This window comes from Cnephaeus nilssonii (assembly GCF_951640355.1).
Source record: "Cnephaeus nilssonii genome assembly, chromosome: X".
NCBI lineage: Eukaryota > Metazoa > Chordata > Mammalia > Chiroptera > Vespertilionidae > Cnephaeus > Cnephaeus nilssonii.
In genome coordinates, this window is record NC_137071.1 from 39,001,620 (window position 1) to 39,028,157 (window position 26,538).

Here is a 26,538-nt window from a genome sequence, read left to right on the forward strand (position 1 = left end):
ATGACGGCCACGGCTGCAGTGGAGACACCAAAAATGAAGAGTGCCTCCAAAGAAGAGAAGCAGCCACCTAACCAAGACAGCACAGAACAGGGCAATGCTGATTCTGAAGAGTGGATGAACTCTGAAAGCTTCCCTGAACAGATGAGCCTTAAGAGCAGCAACAGCAGTGACAATAGCTGCCAACCTGGAGTTGTTCAGTTGAAGAAAAAGGAGATTTCCTCCAAGCCACACCGCCAGCTCTGTAGATCACCCTGCCTAGATTGCCCAAGCTTCTCCCAGAGCAGCATTCTACAGGATGGGAAGGTTGACTTGGAAAAAGAATACCAAGCCAAGGTGGATTTTGCTCTAAAGCTGGGCTATGCAGAGGAACAGATTCAATCAGTGCTGAACAAGCTGGGCCCAGAATCACTTATTAATGATGTATTGGCAGAGCTTGTCAGACTTGGGAACAAAGGTGATTCGGAAGGGCAGGTCAACTTGAGTCTGTTAGTGCCTCGGGGGCCCAGCTCCAGAGAGATTGCAAGCCCTGAACTGTCTCTTGAAATTGAAATAGACAGCAGTGACAATTTGAGGCCAGTTGTCATTGATGGAAGTAATGTGGCAATGAGGTAAGACTGGTGTATTTTCTCTCTCTTTCTTTAAAAGTGCCCTGAGCTCATAGAAATTGTCTTCCTTTGCCAAAGACTATGAGAGGCCCTTGGTTATTGTCTGTAGCTTGTGCTCCTCTAAGTGGACAGAGGCTAAAATGATTCTGCCCTGGCTTTTTCTTTCTCTTTTGAAATGGTTGCCAATTTTTTTTTCAGGTATGCTGAAAGCAGCTTAGACACCAGTGATGCTTCAGAGAAGACATAACCATTTAGCCTTTGTTTTTCTTGGAGTTCCCTCTCCCACGTGTACTTGGCTGGACCAATCATTCTGAAAATGTTGCTTTAATAATGTGACTTGAGTGCATTCTTAGGAACTTAACAGTAACTCCTGATCACCATTCTACCAAATTTGAATCCCTTTGCCTGGCTTTGTGATATGACCTTTTCTTCCTCCCATTTGATTTTATCTCTCACACTTATTGCATCACATAAGTCTCTTTAAAAATCTACATGCAAATTATGCTGATTTCTATGCCCACTACTTGTGTTCATGTCATTTTCCAACCTAGGATGACCTCCTCCTTATCTTCATACCCTTCATGTTGTACCACCTCCACAAACAACGTTCTGACTTTTCTGGTCCCAATGATAGTCTCTGAGCTGCAGTACTTATGGTAGGCTGAATAATATCTCCCTAAAGATGTCTGCATCCTAATCCCTGGAATCTGTGAATATGTTATTTTACATGGTAAAAGGGGCTTTGCAGATATGATTGAGTTAAGGATCTTGAGGTGTGGGAGATTATCCTGGATTATCAAGGTGGCCTCAGTATAATCACAAGGGTTCTTATAAGAGTGAGGGAGACAGCAGGAACAGAATAAATGGTAGGAAATGCAATGACAGAAGGAAGAGTATAGAGTTATGTAAAAAAGGAGCCATAGGTCAAGAAATGTGGGCAACTTTCAGAAGCTGAAAAGACTAAGAAATGAATTATCCCCTGAAATCTTCAGAAAGAACACAGCCTTGCCAACACTTTAATTTTAGACTTCTGACTTCCTGAATTATAAGAGAATAAATTGGTGTGGTTTTAAGCCACTAAATGTTACATCAGCAATAGGAAAGTAATACACAACCAAGAATGCCTTCATACTTCATTCTATACTCTCTGGTATAATTGTTTATTGCATGTCAGAGAGCCTTAGAAATTCCTTCTTCTGTTCATCCAAGTTTGGATTAAACATTCCCAGTGATCAGGAGCCAACTTTCTACTGAGTCCACCATTGCTTGATGAGTTCACTGGTATACTTAGACTGTACACAATCAGAACAAATTTTTTATTATACTGTGATATGACCTTTTCTTCCTCCCATTTGATTTTATCTCTCACACTTATTGCATTTACATAAGTCTCTTTAACAATCTCCATGTAAATTATGCCAATTTCTATGCCCACTGTTGTTTTATGTCTCCCTTGTTTTCCCCACATCACATAGCACAGTATTGGATGCTCCCACAGAGATATGAGGGAGCAGGAATAGGGGTAGCTCTTATGAACAATACCATTACTGTATTCAGGAGTTGCTTAACAGACTAACTGGAGGTACAGTTTAATAATAGTTCTACTTAATCCTCACAGCAACTTTATTTTACAGATGACAAAACTAGAGTTCAGCAAAGTTAAGTGACTTCCTTGAGGTCACTTGCTATAGCACTTGAACTTAAGTTTCTGGCTTCAAATGAATGAAATTAAACTAACATTTATAAATATACATTTTGTACCAGGTCTTTTTGCGTATGTAATCTAATCATCGCTAAAAACCCTGAAAGAATGGACTAATTCAGTTCATTTTTGCATGTGAGGAGACTCAGGTTCAGAGAGACTGAGTAGCTGCCCAAGTTTGCAGAAGTAATAATTAACAAAGCTTTTATCAAAACCTGAAACTGACTTCATCGCCCCTCAACAATATCATGCAACACTACACTGAGTGGCCAGATTATTATGATCTCTGAACGCATAATAATCTGGTCACTCAGTGTATATGGCTGTTAGTGATATTAAAAATACTTGGCGTTCCTCCTAGGAGCAGATAATACATTTACAGAATTCCTTTTTAAAATCTTTTAAATCATGACAGCAGCATTGCCAGGTGGGTAAAGCAGGCTAGACATCTCTCCTGTTTTAATGAGGGGAAACTAGAAGCATGGTAACAAGGAAGTTAAATGCTCTGTACACAAAACAATAACGATGCTGTGGGGCCAGTGGAAAGCAGAAGGTGATTTTTTTTCAAAGGGTCAGGGTAACTCTGCTTCCCTCCTAATAGGCATAACCTAGAGTGATTCGAGAGGAAGTAGCATGGGATCTGTTACACTCAAGCAGACAACCCTAAACACCTTAGACTGGGCGTAGGGTTTTGTGTTTTGGAGGTGGGGATGAGAAGAACCCAGGACTTCTTTGAGTACATGATGATATAAAATCTAGTCAATGATTCATAATTATGAAGGATACTATGTGGTTCTTTTACTTTGAAAGGAATAATGACAAATTAATTACCAAGGTAATTTGTTTTGACATATCTAGTTTGTGCCAGTAGCAAACTATCATACTGATAAGAAGATGAACTATTGTCTTTCTTAAAAGTTGCTTTACTAAATTAAAGATATCTTACACAATTTAAATAAAGCAAAAACAAAAAAATAATGCTGAACCTTATTTTTAGGAGTATGTTACAATAGTGCATAGTGGACCACATGCTTTTGTTTGCCTTTGTTAGTATCTCTTCCCTTATTTGACTAGGTAAGTTACTGGTGAGTCCCATTTATTCTGCAATCACATTGCACATGGTCAAAGTTCAGTGCCACAGTCAGCTTATAAATTTGTTAGTACCATTAATCTAAATTTGGCTTTTCTCATTGGTTACCTGTAAATTTATCATGATTCATACTTCTTAGACAAACTACATAATAACATCTGTTCTTTCTCAGCATGCTGGATAAGCCTGCATTGATATTATAACTAGAGGCCTGGTGCATGGATTCATGCACTGGTGGGGTCCCTGGACCTGGCCTGCAGGGATCGGGCCGAAACCGGCTCTCTGACATCCCTCAAGGGGTCCCAGATTGCACGAGGGTGCAGGCCAGGCCGAGGGACCCCACTGGTGCACAAATCAGTGCACCGGGCCTCTAGTATGCATATAAGATCTTTGATTAATCTCTTCACGCCCTCCCCTTCTCTCCTTCCCTATGAGATTCATCAGTCTGTTCCATGTTTCCATGCCTGTGGTATCTGCTCCTGTGTTGAGCATCTTCCCTCCTGGTGGTCAATGTGTGTCATAGCTACCGGCTGGTCACTGGTTGGCCGGTCACTTAGGCTTTTATATATATAGATGCTTTGTTTGTCATTGACAGTATATGTTTAATATTTGCAGTGGTGGTGTACCTGTGATTTACACACTGATATATGCTAAGATACTAAATGATACATTCATTCTGCGAGCTGTTCTTTTGGGAGGAAAAATCCATTTCAGGGGAATTAAGGCTTTCAAATATAAATGCTACCATATTCTTTGTTAAGTCTGGGAGAAGCCCAAATATTTGAACCTTGTTTTTTAAAAAGCTCAGAGGGAGAGGCTAGTGACCCATCTGCTAAGCAGAATTTGGTTTGTAACCTGAATTATGATATGTACCTAAGCCAGTTTACTGGACAAAGTAACATGTAGTGTCACCAAGACACTGTGTGACTTGCAGATCCTAGGCTTTTAGATTGCTTTTCAGATAGGCTTTTAGATCCCAGGATTTTTTTTTTAATTGCAAAGGAACTCTTTGTGGGATGGGCTAAAACAAGTCATCTTGGCAAGCTTTACTTTATTTTTCATTCTTTTTATTTATTCATTCCTTAAACATTTATTGAGCACTTCACTTTGCATACTGCACCCTTATGTAGGTCTTCATTACCACCTTGGTAAATGTTGAAAGTGAATTCTGCTTCCTATTGGACATTTGATGCACTTCATGGAATGCTCCAATGACATGGTTTTAATATATATTTCAATGGAATGCTGTGGGTATTTTACATTTTCTTTAACATGATAATGCTGATTGAGAAGTTCTTGTCTCTGGGTGGTTGTAAAATAGATTCTTCAGGTTTTTTAAAAACAATAAATTTTAAGTATTTTCCACATTTTTCTACCATAAGTATATATTACTTTTATAATGATAAAAAATAATTTTAAACAAATAATTTGGTAGTAGAAAATATAGCCCAGTCAGGTGTGGCTCAGTGGTTGAGCATCGACCCAGGAACCAAGAATTTACTGGTTCAATTCCCGGTCAGGGCAGATGCCTGGGTTGTGGGCTCAGTACCCAGTAGGGGGTGTGCAGGAGGCAGCCAATCGATGATTCTCTCTCATCATTGATGTTTCTATCTCTCTCTCCCTCTCCCTTCCTCTCTGAAATCAATAAAAAATATTTTTAAACAAGAAAATATAAAGTTGAGGTATCCAACAGCCAATGTTACTCTTGTATTTATTCCTAGTTTTAGACTGTTTTTGAGATGGCACACTTTATAGCACTGAAAAGCCAAGTAAAATGAAATCCCATCCCATTTCTCCAAATTTCTCCTGTACGGGAAATTGGGATGATTTTCTTGGAGTTCATGTTATTTTTATACTTACCAGTATTATAGCAGTGGGAAAAATCACAACTGGACATCTTCCCTATAAGCCAGTATAATAACTATTTAAGAGCCATGGGCTTGCCCAATTTACCCATAGTTCAACTTTTTAGAAGCAATCAGTGGTAGCTAGCTGTCCCTAAGCCTACCTTGGAGTATATTGGCAGTTAAATACCATATTTTCCGGCGTATAAGACGACTGGGCATATAAGACGACCCCCAACTTTTCCAGTTAAAATATAGAGTTTGGGATATACTCGCCGTATAAGACTACCCCTCTTCCAACGCACACCAATAAAAATTTAAAAAACATCAGATTTGATTTCAATATGGTAATTTTAATTCAAATGCTTATGACATGCAGGTACTTAGCAGGAAAACTGTCACTTATAAACATAAGGCTGTTTGTCATCAAACATGTAAACATAAAACAGTGCAAGTGGATTAAACTTTTCCTAATTCACTCTAAAGCTGAAAGGAAGGATAAGACAATAAACCCATGGGAGCTGCCATGCTGTTTGTTTTCTAAGCTGTCAACCAAACTGGAACTGATGATGATAGGAGGAAGATAACAAACAATAGAGAGAGAGCAAGTGCCGGGCAAGTCCCTGGCGAGTTAGCAACACCCATCATAACTGCAAGCTACGGTATTTTTACAGGTTTTGCTGGTGTGACAGTTTCCCTTTAAAAGCCTTCAAAATCCTCCTGTTCATCATCTGATATCATAAGTACATCAATGACATCTTGTGATACATTTGTAAGGCAGTCATCGTATGGATCGAATTCCGTATCAGATGGTGTGGTCTCAGCTTCAGCTTCCTCTTCATCTTGCCACAAGTAGTTGTCCTCCATACCATCTAATGAATTTGATATGCCATACTTCTTGAAAGACTTGATTACTGTTTCTGCATCAATATCATTCCAGGCTTTTATGACAAACTTGCACAAAACATCCAACTGTGGAGCACGCATGTTTCCCCCTTTTGTGAATGACTTTTCACCGCTAACCATCCATTCATTCCACTGTTCTCCAATGCGATCTTTAAATGTGTTTTTCTGGGCACAGCGCCGCTCTATCTCTTTTTTCCATACCCCGGGCGTCCTGGACGCCTGCAGCTTGCTCCACCCTTCACTTACACCTTCCCGGTGAGGCGCCCCTTCACCTTGTCATCGGGACTGCATTAAGTCACTTCTTTCCACGAATACTGGTGAGTGGATTTTCTTCTACTGTACTTGTACAGTGCCATCCTTGCTGCTTTCATAAGGTCGCCGCATACGGTGGGGGAGGAGCTCAAAAACGGCCGCGGCCGCATCCCCGCAGTATGTGGCGAGCACCCTGCCACACTCCATTCATTTCAATGGAGCTGGACGGAGACCATATGCAGCACAAAAAGGAGCCAACCCAAGACACTTGCAGTCTCTGTCAGGCTCCATTGAAATGAATGGAGTGTGGCTGTTTTTGAGCTCCCCGCACCCTATGCGGCGACCGCAGATTCTCCAGTCCAGCTCAGAAGTTTCAGCTCCCGCCTTATAAGACAACACCTGGCGTATAAGATGACCCCCGACTTTTGAGATTTTCCTGGGTTAAAAAGTCGTCTTATACGCCGGAAAATACGGTATGTTTTCTTTCTTTTACCTTAAGTGCTTCGACTTTTAGTAGAGTAGTAGAATTGCTTTACGGTACTTACTGGAGACTTTTAAACATTATTAACATGTTTGGAAATGTCCTTGTTAGGACATTTAATAAATTTTTGTCATGTACCTCAAAAATGATCAGAATGGAAACTCTTGAAGTGCATATATTAATGGGGCCCTTGAGAATATGTATTAATCCACCCAAGATAATTACATCTAATTTCTCTTGTAGTTGAGTGATTATCAGTGAGGAAGTGAGGAATCTAAAGAGAGCCCCCATCACATTGTCTTAATTAGTATTATAGCAAAATGTTTCTTTTCTTCTGAGCAGCCTTGTTACACAGGTAATATCAGTTATTGCAATGGAATTGCTACATGTAAGCCAACTTGTTTTTACCATCCAAGCTGTTTAAACTTACTGTTATTTATTGTGGTTTATGTATATGTCAGAGCACCAGATTTCATGCTAAGAGATCAGAATTTTCACAGCCAAACTAGTACACCATTTGTGAGTTTTTAAAGATTATTACAATAAATATATTTTTTCAATTCTTCTGCTAATTTTCCCTCTTCCGATTTCCAATCAAGTTAATTTTTTACATTGTTTGTTCCTACAAGTAATTGTGATACAATGTCTTCTCGTTTTGTATCATGACATAATTTTAAAAGAAATACTTAATTTTGAAGGAATTTGAGAATTAGAGAAAGAAAATAAATCACTTAGAACCTTCTCACACAGAATAACAATTTTTATTAGTATTTCGATATATCTATTTTTTAGTATTTGATAAACTTATACATAGACTGTTTTCTACAAAATTGGGATTGTATTATATATACTAGTCTGTATCCTTTCTTTTCTCTTTTATTATTATACTAGAGGCCTGGTGCACGAAATTTGTGCATGGGGGGGTCCCCTCAGCCCAGCCTGCACCCTCTCCAATCCAGGACCCCTCGGGGGATGTCCTGGGGATCGGGCCTAAACCGACAGTCAGACATTCCTCTCACAATCCAGGACCACTGGCTCCTAACTGCTCACCTGCCTGCCCACCTGATCGCCCCTAACTGCCCCTCCCTGCTGGCCTGGTTGCCCCCAACTGCTCCCCCCGCCGGCCTACTTGCCACTAACTACCCCCCCACACCGGCCTGGTCGCCCCTTACTGCCCCCTACTGTGGGCATGGTCACCCCCAACTGCCCCCCCCTGTGGGCCTTGTCACCCCACGCAGCCTGCTGCTTGGTTGTTTGGTTACCCCTCACTAACCCCCCTGCTGGCTTGGTTGCCCATGCAGCCTGCTGCTCAGTCGTTTGGTCAACCCTCACTAACCTCCCTGCTGGCCTGGTTGCCCCACACAGCCTGCTGCTCAGTCATTTGGTCACCCCTCACTAACCCCCCCTGCCAGCCTGGTCGCCCCCAACTGCCCCCCCACAGGCCTGGTCACCCCACGCAACCTGCTGTTTGGTCATTTGGTCGCCCCTCACTAACTCCCCTACTGGCCTGGGCGCCCCACGCAGCCTGCTGCTCAGTTGTTTGGTCACCCCTCACTAACCCCCCTACCAGCCTGGTGGCCCCACATAACCTGTTGGGTCATTCGTTTGGTTGTTTCGGATGCAACTGTCACTTAGCCTTATATATATATATATATTGTAAGCATTTCTCATATCTTAAAATTTTCAATAATATGATTTTGTTGGAGTATTATATTTAATTAAATGTGATAACTATTTTCAGTCAGCATTTATGTGTGTCTTTTTTGCTGTCAATGTTCTTTTAAAGCTTAATATATGTACTTAAGACTCATCTCCAACTAATCCTCCATATAAACTTTATCTTTTCTCTTGCGATATCTCTTCTTCTTTATTTTTAATTTTTAAAAATTCTTTATTGTTGAAAATATTACATATGTCCTCCTTTCCCCCCATTGTTCTCTCCCAGCCTGTACTCACCAACCAGCCCCGGCCTTCCCTGCCCCATTGTTTGCGTCCATCAGTTATGCTTTTATGCATATAAGTTCCTTGGTTGATCTCTTATCCCCCATATACTCCCAGCCCACCCTCCCCTTCCTTCCCTCTGAGGTTTGACTGTCTGTTCGATGATTCTATGACTCTAGATCTATATTTGTTCATCAGTTTACATTGTTCATTATGTTCCACAAATAAGTGAGATCATGTGATACTTATCGTTCTCTGACTGGCTTATTTTGCTTAACATAATGCTCTCCAGTTCCATCCATACTGAGTTCTTTCTTTTTTACAGCAGCATAGTATTTCATTGTGTAGATGTAGCAAAGGTTTTTATTTTATTTTTTTAAATATATTTTCTTTATTTTTTTGCAGAGAGGAAGGGAGAGGGTTAGAGTTAGAAACATCGATGAGAGAGAAACATCAATCAGCTGCCTCCTGCACACCTCCTACTGGGGATGTGCCCACAACCAAGATACATGCTTTTGACTGAAATTGAACCTGGGACCTTCAGTCCACAGGCCGATGCTCTATCCACTGAGCCAAACTGGTTAGCGTAGCAAAGGTTTTTAATCCACTTATCTGCTGATGGGCACTTAAGCTGTTTCCAAATTTTAGCTATTGTAAATTGTGCTGCTATGAACATTAGGGGTGCATATGTTCTTTCTCTTTGGTGTTTCTAGTTTCTTGGGATATATTCCTAGCAGTGGGATTTCTGGGTCAAATGGGAATTCCATGTTTGGTTTTTTGAGGAAACTCCATACTATTCTCCACAGTGGCTGCACCAGTCTGCATTCCCCACCAGCAGTGCACGAGGGTTCCCTTTTCTCCGAATCCTCACCAGCACTTGTCATTTGTTGATTTGTTGATGATAGCCATTCTGACAGGTGTGAGATGGTACCTCATTGTTGTTTTGATTTGCATCTCTCGGATGATTAGTGACTTTGAGCATGTTTTCATATGCCTCTTGGCCTTCTGTATGTCCACTTTCGAAAAGTGTCTATTTAAGTCCTTTACCCATTTTTTGATTGGATTGTTTGCCTTCCTTTTGTTAGGTTGTATGAGTTCCCTATGAATTTTAAAGATTAAACCCTTATCAGATGTAACATTGGCAAATATGTTCTACCATGCAGTGGGCTCTCTTGTTATTTGTTGGTTTCTTTTGCTGTGCAGAAGCTTTTTATTTTGATGTAGTCCTATTTGTTTATTTTTTCTTTAGTTTCCATTGTCTTAGGAGATGTATCAGTAAACATACTGCTATGAGATATGTCTTCTATTTTGCTGCCCATTGATTCTTCTATGATTTTTATAGTTTCCCATCTTACATTTTAAGTCTTTTATCCATTTTGAGTTTATTTTTGTTTATGGTGTAAGTTGGTGGTCAAGTTTCAATTTTTTGCATGTATCTGTCCAATTTTCCCAACACCATTTATTGAAGAGGCTGTCTTGCCTCCATTGTATGCCCTTGCCTCCTTTGTCAAATATTAATTGAGCATAGTGGTTTGGGTTGATTTCTGAGTTCTCTGTTCTGTTCCATTGGTCTATATATCTGTTCTTGTGCCAGTACCAGGCTGTTTTCAGAACAGTGGCTTTGTAATATAACTTGATGTCTGCAACTCTTCTGTTTCATCTGTTGAGAATATCCAAATCTTTGTAAAGAAGGTTATAATAGGAACAGAAAGAGCAGAGAGAAAATTGAAGTAGTGATAGGAAATAACCTATCATTAATAAATTGGGAGTTGTTTTTAACAATCTGTGACCTTGAATGAAGGTATAATAATGGCAAAATTTGTAATGACTGAATAAAAATAATTTTATTTCCTCTTTTTAAAAATACATTTTCGGCATTATCAAGAAAGAAAATGTTAATATCTTGCTACTAAGAAAAAGTCTGTTTAAAGTATTTATTTCCTACCTTTTGTCAGTCCTCTCATCTTACTCTTTGTCTTTCTAAAGCCATGGGAATAAAGAAGAGTTCTCTTGCAGAGGAATACAACTAGCTGTGGATTGGTTTCTAGATAAAGGCCATAAAGATATTACTGTATTTGTGCCTGCATGGAGAAAGGAGCAATCCCGACCTGATGCACCAATTACAGGTATGATTTTAAATAAGACATTTTTTTCTCATCCAGAGCAAAGCAGCAAGATAGGTTAGAGAGATGTTGATGGTCCCAATTTAGATAATTATTTTTATAAGTTTATTAAGTATACTTAAAATGTATTTTATTAAGTGTATTTTAAGAATATTTTTTCCAGAGATTAAAAATGGTGGAAGAGTAAGTGGATGCTGCACAGATATGCTCCCAGGAACAAACTGGTATTACAACTAAAATACAGAAAAACTTCCTGAATAATCAACGGAAAACTCGCAGGAGAGAACCTTGACACCTGAGGACCAAAAGTGGAGACCGCATAGAGACTGGTAGGAAGGGCAGAGGCCTGAAAGGGTGGGTCAGGCGTCCACAGACAGCAACTGAAGTCCTGGAGAGATATGTCAGCTGTGGGGGGTTGCCATTGAGAATTCTAGGATCTAATCCCAAAGCTGGGCCCCCTAGCAGAGAGCACCAAAACTGAGGAGGTACCCACATAACAGCTGGCTATGAAAAGCAGTAGAGTACTGTCTGCCAGAGAGTAATAGCTGAAAATTCAGGCACCCTCTTAAAGGGCCAACACACAAAATTCCCTGTGGAGCCACCCACCTTGTGCTCCAGCAGAGAGAGGGTGAAGTGGACTAGAGCTGTGAGAGCAGAAGCCAGGACTGGGGATTCAGGGGATAGAGTTCAGAAGGAAGATACCCCAAGATTCCTGGGCTGAGTCATTCCCTCACACAGCAGAGGACATCTTTCCCACATAGACATTTGCCTTGTGGTGGGCGGGGAGAGGGAAGACAGTTAACACATCCTATTGGAAAACACCTTACCCTGAGGCTATTTAAGAGGTTAAAAATAACAATTAGCCTCCAGGCAGAAGCAATTGTCCCACCCTGTTGAAAAAACATTTCACCACACCTGAGGACTATTGCCTGGAGGGCAATTCAAGTCAGAATCCTAACAGTCTGTAGGCAAAGGCAGTCTCTGGAGGCTTTAAGTCTTTGCCTGCTCTAATTCTTAAAAACAGCCTTTAACACTATCCTGTACTAGAGATTGAGAGGTGTAGGGGATATACCTAATACATAGTCACAAACCCAAATAGAAAGCCAAAATGAGGAGACAAAGAAAAAAACCCAAATGAAAGAACTATAAAAATTTCCAGAAGTAGAGATAAATGAAGCAGAGAGAAGAAATTTATCTGAAGCAGAGTTCAGAGTAATGATAGTAAAGATGCTCAACAGCATGAAAAAAGATATAGTAACTATGAAAAAAGAACAGTCTGAAATAAAGAATGACAGAACACAAATAAAGAACACACAGAAGATTAGAGGAAGGAATACACAGATTAGGGAAAGCTGAGGATTGAATCAGTGAATTAGAAGACAGAGTTGAAAATATCACTCAATCAGAAAACCAAAAAGAAAAAACAATTAAAAAGCAGGAGCACAGATTAAGGGAGCTGTGGGACAATGTGAAACATAACAATATTGGAATAGCAGGTGTGCCCAAAGAGGCAGAAAGGGAGAAAGGCATAGAGAAGGTGTTTGAAGAAATAATGGCAGAAAACTTCCCTAACTTGGTAAAAGAAAGTCATACAAGTTCAGGAGGCACAGAGAACCCCAAACAAGAGGAACCAAACAGGCCCACACCAAGACACATCATAATTAAAATGCCAAAAATTAAAGACAAAGAGAGAATCTTAAAGGCAGTAAGAGAAAAGAAAACTGTTACCTACAAAAGAGTTCCCATAAGGCTGACACCAGATTTCTCATCAGAAACTCTACAGGCCAGAAGGCAATGGCATGAAGTACTCAAGGTAATGGAAAGCAAGGATCTGAGACCAAGATTACTATATCCAGCCAGGCTATCATTCAAAATAGATGGTCAATAAAGACCTTCCAGAGGAAAAAAAATAGTCTAAAGGAGTGTATCACCACCAACCCAGCATTACAAGAAATGCTAAAGGGATTGCTGTAATGAGAAGAAACAGAGAGAGAAACCTAATTATACAGAATTAAAATGGCAATAAATAAGTACCTATCATAATAACCTTAAGTGTAAATGGATTAAATGCTCCAATCAAAAGGCATAGGGTAGCTGAATGGATACAAAAATATGACACAACTATATGCTGTCTACAAGAGACCTGCCTCAAAACAAAAGACACACACAGGATGAGAGTGAAGGGGTGGAAAAAAATTTTCCATGCAAATGGAAAAAAAAAAAAAGGTGGAGTAGCAATACTCATATCTGACAAAAAAAAACACACAAAACTTTAAAATAAAGGCCATCACAAGAGACAACAAAGGTCACTATACAATACTAAAGGGATCACTCCAACAAGAGATATAACCCGGGTAAACATATGCACCCAATAGAGAAACAACTAAATATATTTAAAAAAACTTCTACAGGACTTTAATGGAGAGATCGACATCAATACAGTCATAGTAGGGGACTTTAACATGCCTCTGACTTCACTGGATAGATCTCCCAGATAAAAACTTAACAAGGAAACAGAGACTCTAAGGGACACACTGGCTCAGATGGATTTAATTGATATTTAATGAACATTTCACCCCAACGAGGCAGAATATACATTCTTCTCAAGTGCACATGGATCATTCACAAAGATAGACCACATGTTAGGACACAAAACAAGTCTCTACAAGTTCAAGAAGATTTAAATCATATCAAGCATCTTCTCAGATCACAGTGGAATGAAATTAGAAATCAACTACAGTAAAAACACCCAAAAAGTTCCAACACATGGAGGCTAAATAACATGTTACTAAACAATGAATGGGTTATGAAGAGATCAAGAAGAAATAAAAAACTTCCTGGAAACAAATGAAAAAGAACACACAACAACCCCAAATCTCTGGGACACAGCAAATGCAGCCCTGAGAGGGAAGTTCATAGCACTACAAGCATACCTCAAAAAAACAAGAAAAATCAGCAATATATTATTTAACACTATAACTTAAAGAATTAGAAAGAGAACAGCAAGAAAATCCCATAGTAAGTAGAAGAAAGGAAATAATAAAGATTAGAGCAGAAATAAATGACATAGTGACTAAAAAAATAATACAAAAATCAATGAAACCAAGAGCTGGTTCCTTGAAAGGATAAACAACATTGATAAGCCATTAGCCAGACTCAACAACAACAACAACAACAACAACAACAAAAACAAAGAGAAAGGACCCAAATATATAAAATCAGAAATGAAAGTGGAGGAGTAACCTCTGTCACCGCAGAAATACAAAGGATTGTAAGAAAATACTATGAACAACTATATGCCAACAAGTTGGACAATGTGGATGAAATAGTCAAATTCCTAGAAATATACAATCTCCCAAAACTGAATCAGGAAGAATAAAAAAACCTGAATAGGCTAATAATAATTTATGAAATAGAAGCAGTAATCAAAAATTTCCTACCAAACAAAAGCCTAGGTGTGGAAGGCTTCACAGGGGAATTTTACCAAACATTCAAAGAAGAGCTAACTCCTATACTTCAGAAAATCGAAGAGCAAGGAACACTTCCAAACTATTTTTGTGAGGACAGCATTATCCTAATTCCAAAACCAGATAAAGACACTACAAAGAAAGAGAATTACAGGCTAATATCCCTGATGAACATAGGTGCTAAAATCCTCAACAAAATATTAGCAAATTGCCCTAACTGGTTTAGCTCAATGGATAGAGCGTCAGCCTGTGGACTGAAAGGTCCAAGGTTCGATTCTGGTCAAGGGCATGTACCTTGGTTTCGGGCTCATCCCCAGTAGGAGGTGTGCAGGAAGCAGCTGATCGATGTTTCTTTTTTTTTTAATTTTCTTTATTGATTAAGGTGTCACATATTTGTCCTCATCCCCCCATTCCCATTTGATCGATGTTTCTCTCTCATCGATGATTCTAACTCTCTATCCCTCTCTCTTCCTCTCTGTAAAAAATCAATAAAATATATTTTAAAAAATATTAGCAAATTGCACCCAGCAATATATTAAAAAGATCATACACCATGAAGAAGTGGAATTTATTTCAGGGATGCAAGGCTGGTATAATATTCTCAAATCAATAAATGTTATACATCACATAAATTGAAAGACAAAAATCACATGATTATATCAATAGATACAGAAAAAGTACCCATATTTTATAAAAACTCTCAGCAAAGTGGGAATAGAGGGAGCATATCTTAACATGATAAAGGCCATATATGACAACCCTACAGCCAACATCATACTCAATGGGCAAAAACCAAATCCATTTCTCCTAAGAACAGGAAAAAGACAGGGATGCCCACTTTCACCACTCCTGTTTGACATAGCACTGGAAGTGCTAGCCATAATGATCAGACAAGAAGAAATATAAGGCATCCCAATTGGAAAAGAAGTAGTAAAACAGATGACAGTATATTGTACATAGAAAACCCCAAAGACTCCATAAAAAAACTACTAGACTTAATAAATGAATTCAGCAATGTAGCAGGATACAAAATTAACACCCAGAAATCTATGGCTTTTTTTATACACCAATAATGAACACCCATAAAGAAAAACAATCCCATTTACCATTGCAAAAAAAAATTAAGATACCTAGGAATAAATTTAACTAAGGAGGTAAAAGACCTGTACTCGGAAAACTACAGCACGTTGAAAAAAGACATAGAAGAAGACATAAACAAATGGAAGAATATACTATGTTCATGGATTGGTGGAATCAATGTCATTAAAATGTCCATAATACCCAAAGCAATCTATAGATTCAATTCAATCCCTAGAACAAACTTTCCAATAATTCATAAGCCATAAATAAAGACTCCGATTAGCTGCAGCAATCCTGAGAAAGAACAAAGTTGGAGGGATCACAATACCAGATATCAAACTATACTACAAAGCCACTGTTCTCAAAACTGTTTGGTACTGGCACAAGAACAGACATATAGACCAATGGAACATAACAGAGAACCCAGAAATTAACCCAAGCCAATATGCTCAATTAATATTTGACAAAGGAGGCAAGAGCATATATAATGGAGTCAAAACAGTCTCTTCAATAAATGGTGTTGGGAAAATTGGACAGATACATGCAAAAAAAATGAAACTAGACCACCAACTTACACCATACACAAAAAACAAACTCAAAATGGATAAATGACTTAAATGTAATATAGGAAACCATAAAAATCTTAGAAGAATCCATAGGCAGCAAATATCAGACATATGTTGTAGCAATATCTTTACTGATACAGCTCCTAGGACAATGGAAACTAAGAAGAAAATAAAACAAATGGGACGACATCAAAATAAAAAGCTTTTGCACAGCAAAAGAAACCACCAACAAAACAACAGGAAAGCCCACTGCATGGGAGAACATATTTGCCAATGTTATCTCTGATAAGCATCTAATCTCCAAAATTTACAGGGAACTCATACAACTTAACAAAAGGAAGATAAATAATCCAATCAAAAAATGGGCAAAGGACCTAAAAAGACACTTTTTGAAAGAGGACATACAGAAGGCCAAGAGGCATGAAAACATGCTCAAAGTCACTAATCATCGAAGAGATGCAAATCAAAATGACAATGAGGTACCATCTCATACCTGTCAGAATGGCTATCATCAACAAAGCAACAAACAAGTGCTGTGGAGCATGGGGAGGAAAATGAACACTCTTGCACTGCTGGTGGGAATGCAGACTGGTGCAACCACTGTGGAGAACAGTATGGAGTTTCCTAAAAAAATTAAAATGGACCTAACCCTACAACTCAAAGAGTTAGAAACCGAGCAACAAGAGAAGCCAAGTGTAGCCCTGGCCGGTTTGGCTCAGTGGATAGAGCGTCAGCCTGTGAACTGAAAGGTCCCAGGTTCGATTCCGGTCAAGGGCACATGCCCAGGTTGTGGGCTTGATCCCCAGTGGGGGACTTGCAGGAGGCAGCCGATCCATGATTCTCTCTCATCATGGATGTTTCTCTCTCTCTCTCCCTCTACCTTCCTCTCTGAAATCCAATAAAGATATATTTTTTTTTAAAAAAAAAAGAGAAGCCAAGTGTAAACAGAAAGAAGGAAATAATAAAGATCAGAGAGGAGATAAATGACATAGAGACCAAAGAAACAATACAAAAGATCAACAAAACCAAGATCTGGTTCTATGAAGGGATAAACAAGATTGCTGAACCTGTAGCCAGGCTCACCAAGAAGCAAAGAGAGAGGTCCCAAATAAACAAAATCGGAAATGAAAGAGGCGAAATAACATCAGACCCCACAGAAATACAAAGGATTGCTAAAAAGTACTACAAACAACTTTATTCCAACAAACTGGACAACTTGGAGGAAATGGACATATTCCTAGAAAAATATAACCTTCCAAAACTCAATCAGGAAGAATCTAAACATCTCAATAGGTCAAGAACTATGGAAGAAATTGAAGCAGTCATCAAAAAGCTTCCGGCAAACAAAAGCCCGGGGCCAGATGGCTTCACAGGGGAGTTTTACCAAACATTCAAGGAAGAACTAAAACCTATCCTCAGACTATTTCAAAAAATTCAAGAGGAAGGAACACTTCCAAGCTCCTTCTATGAAGTCAGCATCACCCTAATACCAAAACCAGATAAAGACAACACAATGAAAGAGAATTACAGGCCACTATCCCTCATGAACATAGATACCAAAATCCTCAACAAAATTCTAGCAAATTTGATCCAGCAGTACATCAGAAAGATCATACCCATGACCAAGTAGGATTTATCCCAGGAATGCAAGGATGGTACAATATCTGCAAATCAATAAACGTGATAAATCACATAAACAAATTCAGAGATAAAAGTCAAATAGTCATATCAATTGATGCAGAAAAAGCATTTGACAAAATCTAACACCCTTTCTTGATAAAAACTCTCAACAAGGTGGGAATAGAAGGATCATACCTCAACATAATCAAATCTATATATGATAAACCCACAGCTAACATCATACTCAATGGGCAAAAACTAAAACCATTTCCCTTAAGAACAGGAACAAGACAGGGATGCCCACTCTCACCACTCCTGTTTGACATAGTACTGGAAGTATTAGCCATTGCGATCAGACAAAGAGAAGAAATAAAAGGCATACAAATTGGAAAAGAACAAGTAAAGCTGTCCTTATTTGCAGATGACATGATATTGTACATAAAAAGCCCGAAAGACTCCATAAAAAACTAACAGACTTAATAAATTAATTTGGCAATGTAGCAGGATACAAAATTAGCGCCAAGAAATCTATGGCATTTCTATACACCAATAGTGAACTTACAGAAAGAGGGACTAAAAAAGCAATCCCATTCACCATCGCACAAAAAAATTAAGATACCTGGGAATAAACATAACCAAGGAGGTAAAAGACCTATACGTGGAAAACTACAGGACACTGAAAAAAGAGATAGAGGAAGACGTAAACAGATGGAAGAACATACCATGTTCATGGATTGGTAGAATCAACATCATTAAAATGTCCATACTACCCAAAGCAATCTATAGATTCAATGTACTCCCCATTAAAATACCAACGGCATATTACACAGACCTAGAAAGAACTCTTCAAAAATTCATCGGGAATAAAAAAAGACCCTGAATAGCCACAGCAATGCTGAGAAAGAAGAACAAAGTAGGAGGGATCTCAATACCAGATTTCAAGCTGTATTACAAAGCCATTGTTCTCAAAACAGCCTGATACTGGCACAAGAACAGACATATAGACCAATGGAATAGAATTGAGAATCCAGATATCGACCCAAACTACTATGCTCAATTAATATTTGACAAAGGAGGCATGAACATACAATGGAGTCAAGACAATCTCTTCAATAAATGGTGTGGGGAAAATTGGACAGATACATGCAAAAAAATGAAACTAGATCACCAATTTACACCATACACAAAAATAAACTCAAAATGGATACAGGACTTAAACATAAGACGGGAAACCATAAAAATACTAGAGGAATCCACAGGCAGCAAAATCGCAGACATATGCTGAAAGAACTTCTTCACTGATACTGCTCCTAGGGCAATGGTAGCTAAAGAGAAAATAAACAAATGGGACTACATCAAAATAAAAAGCTTTTGCACAGCAAAAGAAACCATCAACAAAACAACAAGAAAACCCACTGCATGGGAAAACATATTTGCAAATGTTATCACTGATAAAGGTTTAATCTCCAACATCTACAGGCAACTTACACAATTTAATAAAAGGAAGATAAATGATCCAGTAAAAAAATGGGCAACGGATCTAAATAGAATCTTTTTGAAAGAAGACAGAATAAAGGCCAAGAGATACATGAAAACATGCTCAAAGTCACAAATTATCTGAGAGATGCAAATCAAAACGACAATGCAGTACCATCTCACACCTGTCAGAATGGCTATCATCAACAAATCAACAAACGACAAGTCCTGGCGAGGATGCGGAGAAAAGGAACCCTTGTGCACTGCTGGTGGGAATGCAGACAGGTGCAGCCACTTTGGAGAACAGTATGGAGTTTCCTCAAAAAACTAAAAATGGAATTCCCATTTGACCCAGTAATCCTACTCCTAGGAATATATCCTAAGAAACTGGAAACACCAGTCTGAAAGGATATATGCACCCCTATGTTCATAGCAGCACAATTTACAATAGCTAAGACTTGGAAACAGCCTAGGTGCCCGTCAGCAGATGACTGGATCAGAAAACTATGGTACATCTACACAATGGAAAAATATGCTGCCATAAAAAAGAAGGAATTCTTACCATTTGCAGCAACCTGGATGGAACTGGAGAACATTATGCTAAGTGAAATAAGCCAGTCAATGAAAGAAAAATACTACATGATCTCACTCATTTATGGATAATAAAGAACCTTATAAATTGATGAACAAAAAGATACAGAGGCAGTAAAGCATCAAACAGACTGTCAAATTACCGTGGGAAGGTTAGGGAGAGGTGGGGGAGATAAGAGATCAACCGAAGGACTTGTATGCATGCATATAAGCATAACCAATGGACGCAAAACACTGGGGGTGAGGGCATGTATGGGAGTGGGGTGTGGGGGCAATGGTAAGATATGTACACATATAATACCTTAATAAAAAATTTAAAAAAATTAAAATGGAACTCCCATTTGATCCAGTGATCCCACTTCTAGGAATATATCCAAGAAATCAGAAACACCAATCAGAAAGAATATATGCACCCCTAATGTTTATAGCAGCACAATTTACAATAGCTAATATTAAAAAAAGAAGAAGAATAAATAAGAACAAACAAAAAGAAAAAAAAGAAAGAAAAAAAAGATTTGGAAACAGCCTAAGTGTCCATCAGCAGATGAGTGGATTAAAAAACTAAGGTGTATCTCTACAATGGAATACTATGCTGCTGTAAAAAAGGAAGAGCTCTTACCATTTGCAACAGCGTGGATGGACCTGCAGAGCATTATGCTAAGTGAAATAAGCCAGTCAGAGAAAGATAAATATCACATGATCTCACTCATTCGTGGAATATAATGAACAACATATACTGATGAACAAAAATAGAGCCAGTGGAAAAAAATACTTTAGAATATAATTGAAGTAACCCTGTTATTTGCAGATTTTTTATATTTACTTCAACTTTTGTGATATTATACTATGTAAGTACAGTTTTGGTAATACTATTATATTTAAAATCTTTTTTTCTTGAAATATTGTTTATTGCATGTAATATATTTAAAATCATTTTTCTTGAGATAAAAGGAATATTTTTCCAAATAAAACCATCATTCTGTTGTGGCATACAACAGTTAAATAGAGACACCTTCAATTCAGCAAAGAATCTAGCACACAGTTTGAAAAAAGGTGTGCTTTTCTATTTTACCATAGACTACAGACTAAAGGAGGTTGAATCTGGTTATGAACATGACTGTTTCCTAAAAGACTAAAGAAACTTTGGTAGAAAATTAATCTCATTCTGTACCAGAGAAGTGATGTGGTATTTGAAATTAGGGGGTAGAATAGAGAGAGAGAGAAGTCTCATGGCAGTCAGAGTCAACTTATCCATGAGAATAGTAGTCCCAGGGCCCAGGGTTCATGATGATAATTTTAGGGTCCCACAGAAATATTTCAAAATTTTATTTTTTAAATTATTTTTAAAGTCCTCACGTGAATACAAGGGGAGAGAGAGAGAGAGAGAGAGAGAGAGAGAGAGAGAGAGAGAGAGAGACTTTGATTGGTTGCCTTCTGTATGTGCCCCAACTGGGGATCCAACCTGCAACCCAGGTATGTGCACTGACTGGGAATTGAACCAGCAACCTTTCAGTGCACTGGACAATGCTCAACCAACTGAGCCACTCTGGCTGGGCAGAAATGCTTTAATTTATTTTCTTTTTAACATCAGGAGGAAAAAATTGGATATAATGATGATTAAATAATAATATAGCTAACTAGATCATTTGTTCCTATACCAGTGCAACTGTAAAGTATAATTTTTAATATTTCTTTATGGAAGAAGGGCCCATGAAGGCAAAACTGCCAAAAATTCACAAGAATCATATGCAGCCCTAATGTTAGGAAGCTCACTGTATTCACTAACAACAATATGTGAAGCTAGCTCTTTATATTTCAGAGCATATAGACCCCAGTCCTCTGAGTATCAGCTATTGGCTGATGTGACAAATTAGGAAGTCCAGTGAATGGCTATTGGAGCTGTCTGCCAGCAGCTGAACAGGAGGCTCCCAGACTCAGTCTGAGTAGATCCTGACCCTACATGTACGCAGCCTTCCTTTTCTCAACAATTAAGAGGCTAAAAGGAAAGATGGGCAGTACTAACATACCACAGCTTGATGTTTTCCCTTAGCTGTGGCCTTCCTTTGGGCAGAAGGTAAAAACAGAAGTCCCTAGGAGTGATGCTTTATTCTCCTAGTGGCAGACACATTCTCAGTATACTACCCTATTTTCTTCAGCAGCTAAAAACTGGTACATTAGTTTTTTTTAAATATAATTTTATTTATTTCAGAGAGGAAAGGAGAGGGGGAGAGAAATAGAAACATCAATGATGAGAATCATTGATCGGCTGCCTCCTGCACACCCACCCCACACTGGGGATTGAGCCCACAACCCAGGCATGTGTCCTGACCGGGAATTGAACCGTGACCTCCTGGTTCATAGGTCAACCCTCAACCACTTTGCAACACCGGCCAGGCTGGTGCTTAAGTTTTTAGCTGCATAAATTCTAGAATATCAGTGATATTTCTCACTCTTCATGGTAGGTTTAAAAGTTAGTTGTTATTGAATCCAGTTCCCTCATGTTTTTTTACTCACCCAAGGATATGTTTTTATTGATTTTTTCTTTTTAGAGAGAGAGGGAGACACACAGAGAAACATTGATGTGAGAGAGAAACATCGATTGGTTGCCTCCCAAATGTTCCCCAACCAGAGATTGAACCCGCAACCTAGGTATGTGCCCTGACTGGGAATCTAATCTGCATTCTTTCAGTTTATGGGACAACTCTCCAACCCACTGTGTCACACTGGCCAGGGCTCCAGTTCCTTCATTTTATCTAAAAGAAAGCTGAAATCCAAAGGGAAAGGTGACTTGTCTAAGGTCACAATTCAAATTGGTGCCACAGCCAGGAGTAGAGGCCACTTTCTCTCTAAGGGAAAATAATATATTTATCGAGTACCAATTTATGAATTCGTAATGTTGTTAATTTCCGAAGATAATTTCTACTCTGTGGCATATAATCCATATTTTGACAGATCAAGATATCCTACGAAAACTGGAGAAGGAGAAGATTCTTGTCTTCACACCATCCCGAAGGGTCCAAGGCAGGAGAGTTGTCTGCTACGATGACCGGTTCATAGTCAAACTGGCTTTTGATTCCGATGGCATCATTGTATCCAATGATAACTATCGAGACCTTCAAGTCGAAAAGCCAGAATGGAAGAAGTTTATAGAAGAGCGATTGCTGATGTATTCTTTTGTGAATGACAAGTATGTTTCTTTCCTGTAGACTTTGAATAGCCTAAATCCAAGTTACCACTAGGAATAGATTTCATTTCACGTCAGTAAACATTTACTGAACACTTACTGTGTACCATGCATTATGCTGGCTGCCATGGGGATAAAATGCTGGATAAGAAATAAGACTTACCCTTAACAAGAGACAACCATAGTATGTTGTGATAAGTGCTATAGTTACAATTTTTAAATTGCTTTATCTATGTGAAACAATAGGAAAAGGCTTCACAGAGAAGATGACATTTAAGCTGAAGTTTACAGATAGAGGAGAGGGGGCTGCTGGGCATTACAGGTAAAGGAGACATCATGAATAAAGCTATAAAGGTGTGGAAGTGGGTTACATGTTGAGGAAAACCACAAGTATGCTAGTTTGGCTGGGATATATAGTCCATGAGAGAATTATATACAAGAAAAATCATTTTTTTGTGATCAAGGGGGAACAGGGAGAAAAAATGCCGGCTTAGCAAAAGATAGACTTGAAACAGGAAGGGCAATTATGAGGCTGTGACAATAGTAATGAAGGTATAAACTTCTGATAAGGGGTATTGGGAACAGGAGGGAAGACATTTATCTCTTGCTTGCTTTCAGATTTATGCCTCCAGATGATCCTTTAGGACGCCATGGCCCAAGCCTTGAAAATTTCTTAAGAAAGAGACCTGTTGTTCCTGAACACAAGAAGCAACCATGCCCTTATGGTGAGTATCTTATGTGCAAAACTGAGTTCTGTACTAAGGAAAGCATAAGGACTCTGTGAATACTTCCTCTTCAAGATTTCCCTTTCAAATGGAAAAGTCTGGCTTGTCTACTTTCTGTGAGTTAAAGTCTTGTCTTCATGTATTTTCATTTAGGTATTTAAAGAAACATCCTAGAAACTGCATGAGAAAAGGATAACTAGAATTGAAAAGATTAGTTGTTACTTGTTAAAAATTAGTTGTTACTTGTGTTCTAGCTGCCTCTGTTCTGAGCAGTGTTGCTGGGGCAGGGAAATGCAAAACCCCACAGGGCTTACAGAAGCAGAAAGGACAATGCCAAATTGGGTTTTGCCCCAAGAAAGATATCTCTCAGGCAGGTGATTGCACCCTCTGTCAACTAACAAATACCCTTCTCTTCAGATCTGTACTTACCAATTTGCTTCTAAACTTTGGTTTCATTTACTTTTAAAAAATACAGGTTTATAGAGTACTTTAATGATCTTACTCAAGTCCCTCTGTTACAAAGTTTGTGAGCCTAACAGTGCAACATGGGCTGCCTGGTCTGAGGGTCTGAGGCTACTTTGGATGTTCAGTCTTTTGGGGGTAATCATTTATGAACATCTGGGTTTTTTACCTCAATTAACATTTATTTAAATAATAGAGTATTTTCATGTTCATTATCTTCATTTAATCTTTACAACAACCCTATAATATAGGAATAATTTCAAACCTTGTTTACAGAAGAGGAAACTGAGGCTCAGGAAGTAGTCACTCCCCAAGGTCACATGGCTAGTAAGTGACATAGCTGGAATTGAAACTTAACTCTGACTGACCTCCAAGCCTGTGCTCTTTGCATTGCACCATACTGCCTACTGCTGCTCTACACCACTTCAGCACACAGGTTATGCCTAGGCAAAGCTGTGAATTATAGGAAAATGAAGGCTGTTCAACTGCTTAGCTCCTAGCTTTCACACTGCAGTTTCCTCCCCAGCTTTCTTCTTCTCTCTCCCCTCACAGTGTGTGATGCCTCCTTGGTGTTGTCTGTCTCTCATCTTTATGGAAAGTTACTTTTTTGCCTTAACTCCAAACAGTAAAACTCTAACCTGAGTGACCAGATTGTTACGACAGTTTCTGGCACAGAGAGTCACACCACTATGAGAGAGGTCTTACCCCAAGGCATTATTTTTCAGGCAAAAAATGCACCTACGGCCACAAGTGCAAATACTACCATCCGGAGCGGGCCAACCAACCCCAGCGTTCGGTGGCTGATGAGCTCCGCATCAGTGCCAAACTATCCACAGTGAAAACTATGAGCGAAGGCACCCTGGCCAAATGTGGTACAGGGTTGTCTAATGCCAAAAGTGAGATAACCTCAGAAGTCAAGCGTGTGGCCCCTAAGCGCCAATCAGATCCCAGCATCCGATCGGTGGCTGTGGAACCTGAGGAATGGCTGTCCATTTCCCGTAAGCCTGAGGCCAGTTCTGTACCCTCACTTGTGACCGCCCTAAGTGTCCCCACAATCCCACCTCCCAAAAGCCATGCAGTGGGTGCACTCAACACCCGTTCGGCCAGTAGCCCAGTGCCAGGATCCTCTCATTTCCCCCACCAGAAGTCCTCATTGGAGCACATGGCCAGCATGCAGTACCCCCCAATCCTGGTTACCAACAGCCATGGGAACCCTATTAGTTATGCCGAGCAATACCCAAAGTTTGAGTCCTTGGGGGACCATGGCTACTATTCAATGTTAGGTGACTTCTCCAAAATGAACATCAACAGCATGCATAATCGAGAGTACTACATGGCTGAAGCAGACTCGGGGATGTATGCCAGGAATCCCAACCTCTGTCCAGACAGCCGTATGAGCCATACCAGGAATGACAACTATTCCTCTTACAACAACCTGTACTTGGCTGTAGCTGATGCCCATCCTGAAGGCAGTATGAAGCTGCATCGCTCAGCATCTCAAAACCGTCTTCAGCCTTTTCCTCATGGTTACCATGAAGCCTTAATGCGAGTGCAGAGCTATGGCCCAGAGGATTCTAAGCAAGCCCCCCACAAGCAGTCGGTCCCCCACTTAGTTCTGCATGCCCAGCACCCAGCAACTGGAGCAAGATCTAGCTGTCCTGGAGACTACCCCATGCCTCACAATATCCATCCTGGGGCAACCTCCCAGCCAGGACGTGCCCTGGTGATGACTCGGATGGACAGCATTTCTGACTCCCGCCTCTATGAGAGCAACCCCATGAGGCAAAGACGACCTCCTCTGTGCCGGGAACAACATGCCAGCTGGGACCCACTGCCTTGTACAACTGACTCTTATGGCTACCATTCCTATCCCTTGAGTAACAACCTCATGCAACCATGTTATGAACCAGTGATGGTACGGAGTGTGCCTGAAAAGATGGAGCAGCTTTGGAGGAATCCTTGGGTTGGAATGTGCAATGATTCCAGGGAGCATATGATCCCAGAGCACCAGTATCAGACCTACAAGAACCTCTGCAATATTTTCCCTTCCAACATTGTTCTTGCAGTGATGGAGAAGAATCCTCACACAGCAGATGCCCAGCAGCTGGCAGCCTTGATTGTTTCTAAGCTTAGGGCTGCACGTTGACATGACATAGTATCTATTCCTTTATATAAATATGAATATTAATACTAATAATGCACTAATACTATGGTAAAAGAAACTAATAATTGTGTGTTGTGCTTTAAAAGTTGCAAACTGTTAATGTCATTGAAGCACATAGCAACCCTGTGAGGTAAGTTTTACTAATGTGTGTTTGCTAGACAAGGAAACTGAAGCTCAGTGAGATTAAATTATTTGCCAAGGTCACACTGCTAGCAAATGACCAAGTCAGAACTCACACCCACGTCCTCTGATTCCAAGT

General features: G+C 39.5%; 1 protein-coding gene across 1 annotated transcript; it reads left to right on the top strand.

Moving 5' to 3' along the window:
• Positions 1-26,261, top strand: ZC3H12B (zinc finger CCCH-type containing 12B; the record flags this gene model as incomplete). Its single annotated transcript, XM_079764739.1, has 5 exons — positions 1-608; positions 10,808-10,947; positions 22,697-22,931; positions 23,547-23,653; positions 24,841-26,261. 5 exons carry the CDS (start codon positions 1-3, stop codon positions 26,259-26,261), a joined length of 2,511 nt encoding a protein of 836 aa, XP_079620865.1.
• Positions 26,262-26,538: the final 277 nt, after the last annotated feature.